Below are 6,413 nucleotides of genomic sequence, written 5' to 3' on the forward strand. Positions count from 1 at the left end.
AGTTAGCCCAAAAAGAATTAAGAGCCCACTTTTGCCAATTATTGCCCTAGCCGTCATAGTTGGGAGAGGGGTCAATTGGGTGCAAGGGTTTGAGAGAGACAATCGTTATCTATGCACGCGAGAGAATCGGCAAGCAAGAAAGAATTTCTTCAACTCAGTTCTGATCAATGCTCTCGTCATCTTCGGATGGTCTTTTTTTGTTATCGTTGATTGGAATGGGTTGTTAGTATTTGGGAGATCTCTTGTGGATTGGAATGGGTGGTTAGTATTTGGGAGATCTCTTGTGATTGGGGTTCAATTCTTGTAATTGGATGTGGAGTTTTATAGCCCTTTTGGTTATGGTTATCTTTGATTGTACGAACCTTTTATAAGATAGTAGATTTTGCCTTGGGTCGGGTGATAGGTCTCGTGGTTTTTATCCTTCACTTCGAAGGAGTTTTCTACGTTAAAAGTTTTGGTGTCTCATATTTTTATTTCCGTTGTTTATTGGTGGTTATCATTCATTGTCTTTTGGTAGAAAAATAATTTATTGAAGACAAAGGTTTTGGTGGAACAGTTTGAACACACTGTTTAGGCGTGACCACGCTTAAGGAGTACATCGAATCTGATTTTGGTTTGCATTTTGGTCTTCTTCCGGTATTCTCCCAACACTAACAAAATAAGCTTGCTCGGCTCTGAATTTTCTGATTGTAGAATTGCGCAGAAAATACTTGTAACCGTTGTTGAAATATTTGATGCTAGCATATCCTCCATGGAAAGCAGCAAGGATCTATCAAGAATTTCTTTGGTAGAACTAATAAATGCTTTATAGGCTCAAAAACAAAGGAGAGTCATGAGAAGTGAAGGTCTTGTGGAAGAAGAATTGCAGGCCAAGTTACAAATCAAGGAGAGAAGAACAAAGAAGAAAGATTACAAAAGGAACTTCAACACAACCTGTACACCAAGCAGCCACAAAAGGGAAAAGAGAAAAGAATTTCCTCCTTGTAGACATTGTGGCAAGATGGGGCATCCACCTTTCAAATGCTGGAAAAGACCTGATGTGAAGTGTGAGAAGTGCAAAAGACTTGGACATCATGAAAGGATTTGCTGAAGAAAATTCCAAAAAAAATGATAATGCCAAAATTGCAAGCGAACAAGAAGAAGAGCAACAATTGTTTGTAGCATATTGCTTTACAAGCAGCAATACTAACTCCAGCGGTTGTTGGCTCATAGACAACGGTTTTACTAATCACATGACCAACAATGAACAACTATTCAAAGAGTTGGATAGAACACAAGCTTCCAAAGTAAAAATTGGGAATGGTGACTATATTGATGTCAAAGGGAAATGAACTGTTGCAATAGAGAGTTGCACAAGTACAAAATTAATTTTAGATGTCCTGCTTGTACCTGAAATTGATAAGAATCTACTAAGTGTTGGGCAGCTAGTCGAAAAGGGATTCAAAATCATATTTGAAAGAAATCAGTGCATGATCAAGGATGTTCATGACAACGATGTCATAAGTGTTAAAATGAGATGCAAAAGCTTCTCTCTTGACCCGATGGAGAAGGAACAAGTAGTTTATACTGCTGCAATAACCAACTCAGAAACTTGGCATAAAAGGTTAGGCCATTTCTAGCATGCAGCAATATTGAAAATGAAAAAGAAAGGGCTGGCTCGTGGCTTGCCGATCATATTGAGCCAGATTTACCAAATGCAAAGTTTGTCAACTTGGTAAACAAGCAAGACTTTCTTTTGAAAAGGGACATTGGAGATCTACTGCAAACCTACAATTAATTCATACACATGTACTTGGTCCTCACAAAATCCCTTCAGTTGGCGGAAGTAAATATTATGTGATCTTCATTGATGATTTTTCGAGAATGTGTTGGTTATATTTTCTCAAGCTCAAATCAGAAGTTGCAGGTGTGTTTTTCAAATTCAAGAATTGGATAGAGAATCAAAGTGGTTGTAAAATCGAAGTGTTGAGATCCGATAATGGCAAAGAGTATACCTCAAATGAGTTTCGTAAATTTTGTGAAGAAGCTGGAATAGAGCATCAACTAACAACCCCGTACACTCCACAGCAGAATGGGGTCAGCGAGCAAAAGAACAGAACAATAATGAACATGATCAGATGTACGCTTCATGAAAAGGATCTTTCAAAGGAATATTAGGCAATGGCAGCACATACAGCTGTATTTCTGCTTAACAGACTTTCTACAAAAGCTGTAAATGGAAAAACTCCTTTTGAGGTATGGTATGGTTATATGGCACAACTGAAACATCTGAAAGTATTTGGCTGTTTATGCTTTACTGATGTCCCACAGTTGCAGAGAGAAAAATTGGACAAAAGAGCCAAGCCAAGAGTATTCATTGGATATTGCTTAACATCTAAAAGCTTATAGAGTTTTTCAGCCTGACTCAGGAAATATTCTAGTAATCAGGGATGTAAATTTCATGGAAAATGACAAATGGGATTTCAACAATGTAGAGAATCAATAGCTTAATGAGCTGAATCCAGATGAGTTAATTGATGATCCATCGGTACGTGGCACCAGATCACTTGCTGATATATACCAAAGATGCAACATTGTTGTTCTTGAACCTTCTGGATATTGGGAAGTTGAGGAAGACCCAAATTGGATGGCTACAATGAAAGAAGAGTTTTATATGATTGAGAAAAATAAACATAGGCGCTAGTTGAAAGACCTCCACATCAAAAGGTAATTGGAGTTAAATGGGTATTTAGAAGGAAGATTAATGCTGATGGTTCTGTGAACAAATATAAAGCAAGGCTAGTTTTTAAAGGGTACGTTCAAGTCCCTGGAGTAGACTTCATTGATACATTTGCCCCTGTGGCAAGATTGAATACTATTAGACTGCTTCTAGCTATTGCTGCACAAAAAAAATAGAAAATCTATCATCTTGATGTAAAGTCAGCTTTCTTTGATGGACTTTTGGAACAAAAATTTATGTCGAGCAGCCTGAAGGTTTTGCAGTGAATGGCCATGAACAAAATGTGTATTTTTTAAGAAGGCATTATATGGCTTAAAACAGGATCCAAGGGCATGGTTCAACATGATAGATGAATACTTACTAAACTTGGGCTTTGCAAAAATCCTCAACGAGTCCACTTTATATATTAAAGGTGACACTACTGACTTTATTGAGATCTCACTCTATGTTGATGAACTTTTGATCACAAGCAACAACACTCAGCTTGTTTTGCAGTTCAAGAAAGATATGAAGCAGATTTTTGAGATGACTGATCTTGGAGAAATGTCTTTACTTTCTTGGAATGGAAATTAAGCAAAGGCCTGGTGAGGTTTTCATTTGTCAAAGTGTGACTACACCGATGTGTCAAAAGGGGAAGCTTAGCAAGAATGATAGCACCAGAAAGGTGGAGGAGTCATACTACAGAAGTTTGGTTGGATGTCTAATGTATCTTACAGCAACAAGACCGGATATATTGTTAGTTGTAAGTGTGCTTTTTAGATTCATGAATTGTGCTAACGAGACTCATCTCATTGCTGTGAGAAGAGTTCTTCGGTATGTTATAGAAACCTTAAGTTTTGGGTTCAATTTTGTTCAACAAATTTCCAGCTACAAGGTTACTCTGATAGTGATTGGGGTGGATCTTTTGATGACAAGAAAAGAACCTCTGGATTTTGGATCAGGAATATTTACTTGGAGTTCAAAGAAACAAGATATCGTGGCACAATCAACTGCTGAAGCAGAATTTATAGCTGCTACATCAAAAGCTAATCATACTCTTTGGCTGCGAAAATTTCTAAATGGTCTGAGTTTAGCACAAGAAAAGAGCACTGAAGTTATTGTGGACAATGAGGCAGCAATAGAAATCTCAAATAATCCTGTTTTTCATGGAAAGACCAAACATTTCAGCATTAAACTTTCCTTCATCAGAGATGTTCAAAAGGATGGTGTAGTGAAACTCAAGTACTGCAAGACTGAACATCAATTGACAGACATATTTACTAAGCCTCTTGCAAAAAGCAGATTTTAAGACTTAAAAGGGAGAAAATGGGAGTTTGCACCTACTGATGCAAGGAGAGTGTTTGACTAAGTGTGCATCAGCAGCAGTCTTATGAATAATTTTTGAATTAGTTATTTAGTTTAATTTGATCTCTTTTACCAAGTCTTTTGGAGTTTGTTAAGAGTCATTTTTAGCTATGTTGAATTTCTTTTCTATTTTTGATCTCAACGTAATGTACTTTAAATTTTTTAGTCAATAACAGAAAAATCTTTTGTTGCTTTCACAATTCTACCTTATTCTCTCTCAAAAACTAAACCAACATAATCAACATATAATCTTACATCTTTACAACATAACCTCCATTTACAGAACAACCAATGCCTGACCATCCACAAAGCTCTGGATCGATAGGCTCCCAATCAGACAACACCATTGTCGGATATTCGATAAAAACTCTATTGAATGAAATCAAAGAATTAACTGCAAGAAAAATAAATAGAAATTAAGCCACATTGCAGTCAATTTTGAGGAGTGATTTGAGAATTGAAAATCTGGTCAACCGGTAGAACTTACCTTCCACTCTGGGAAATCAAGTGCAATCTACAAAAAGACACCCTAAATTGAGCAAAAGAATTAGAGAATAAGAAGATAACTTCTCATTCAAGTATACTTGCAGTAAAACAATACTAAAATTCCCTTCTTTTATCATAAATGCACAAAAGAATTAAGGCATTTCATAATGAATATAGAAATTTATTATGTGAATTATTTGACTTCTCAAAACACAAAATAAAAAAAATATAGAACTTTCACATAAATTCATCCAAACACTCATTAAGAAAAAACTGCATTCAAATATGTTAAATTCAATCATCTAACAATCCCATAGGTTCAATATCCAGCTTTTTGTACAATTTTAAGCTATTAACTAACTTATTACCAATTTAAGTGGGAAATTCAATAGTTATATATTAAAGTTCCAATAGAAATAAATTAACAATATAATACATCAAAACCTACTATTCTATTGCTTTACTCTACAACTAATCAAAACCTACAGCAAAGGTAATAGAGAATCATCAATCATTATTAGACAACTAATGAATAGTTTTGTTAAAATAGCATTTCCAATTATCATAAGATAATGGTGTTCCAAGGACTATTTCCCATTGCGCAGTCAAATACAAAGCACCAAACACAGAGTACGGATGATTATAGGAAGATTATTTGTAGTAGGTAAAATTAATTAATACATTGAGAATAGTAAAAGTCAGTTCTTGAATCTTCCCTGCCTTGAGAATTGGTGTGTTTGAATTCTTATTCTTTTTATTTTGGAATTACAAATTATATTTAACACCCCCTCTTAATTTGTTATTCCAATATCTTTATTGGACCGTTGAAGCTTCTCTTTGGTGGCTGCCTTTGTGAGTGCATCGGCAAGCTATGTTGTGGTCGTAACATGCTCCATAAAAGATTTCTTTTTCTTGCACCTTTGTATGGATAAAGTGATGTCTCATTTTGATGTGTTTTGTTCTTTCATGAAACACTGAATTCTTTGTCATAGAAATTGCTGCCATATTATCACAGAAAATTGGAGTGGGTCCATCAACTCTCTCTAACAAATCCTTCAAAATTCTTTTGAGCCAAACTGCTTCTCCAACCACTTTATTCACAGCAATCTACTCCTCCGCGGATGACATAGCAACTGAATTTTGCTTCTTCGAACTCCACGAAATTGCTTTTGATCCCAAGCAAAAAATGTATCCCGATGTGCTCTTCCTGTCGTCTTGGCTTCCAGTCCAATCACTGTCCGTGAATCCAATCAACTCATTATTCTTCTCTCTCGAATATTTGATGCCAAGATGTTTGGTCCCTTGAATGTAACAGAGAATCATTTTTTCAGCCGCAAAATGTGACCTGCTTGGATTGCTCATAAATCTGGAAATCAGACTTACAACATGTAAGATATCCGGCCTTGAGTGTGTTAGGTAGATGAGCGATCCGACAAGGCTCCGATAAATGCTTGGGTCGAATTTTTCTGCACCATCATCAAACTTTAATCTTTCGATCAGGGCAATCGGTGTTGCAGCAGGCTTGCAATTCTCCATTCTAAACTTCTTTAGCATGTTTGCGGCATACTTGTCCTGAGAAATGAAGATACTTCCAATTTCTTGCTTTACTTGAATCCCGAGAAAATACTTCATTATCCGAGATCGGTCATTTCAAACTTTCTCATCATCGCTTCTTTGAACCATTTCACCATTGCATCATTTGTCCTGCATAGATTAGATCATCGATATATATGCAAACCATCAAAAAATTATTCTCACTTTTCTTCACATAGAGAGATGGTTCAGAAGGACTTTTCAAAAATCCATTTTGCCAGAAACATGCATCAATCGTATTGTTCCAGCATCTCGGCGCTTGCTTCAGCCC

The 6,413-nt window shown here is 36.1% G+C and overlaps 1 protein-coding gene across 1 annotated transcript; it reads right to left on the reverse strand.

Annotated features, from left to right (window-relative positions):
* Positions 1-5,656: 5,656 nt before the first annotated feature.
* On the reverse strand, positions 5,657-6,181 carry LOC127254136 (uncharacterized mitochondrial protein AtMg00810-like). Its single transcript, XM_051279046.1, has one exon. The coding sequence runs from the start codon at positions 6,179-6,181 to the stop codon at positions 5,657-5,659; it is 525 nt and encodes a 174-aa protein (XP_051135003.1).
* Positions 6,182-6,413: the final 232 nt, after the last annotated feature.

Source organism: Andrographis paniculata, unplaced genomic scaffold, assembly GCF_009805555.1.
Source record: "Andrographis paniculata isolate CXL003 unplaced genomic scaffold, ASM980555v1 Contig52END, whole genome shotgun sequence".
NCBI classification, from domain to species: Eukaryota; Viridiplantae; Streptophyta; class Magnoliopsida; order Lamiales; family Acanthaceae; genus Andrographis; species Andrographis paniculata.

Coding starts and splice junctions, on each gene's coding strand:
- LOC127254136 (XM_051279046.1), bottom strand. CDS start 6,181: ATGAAGTATTTTCTCGGGATTCAAGTAAAGCAAGAAATTGGAAGTATC.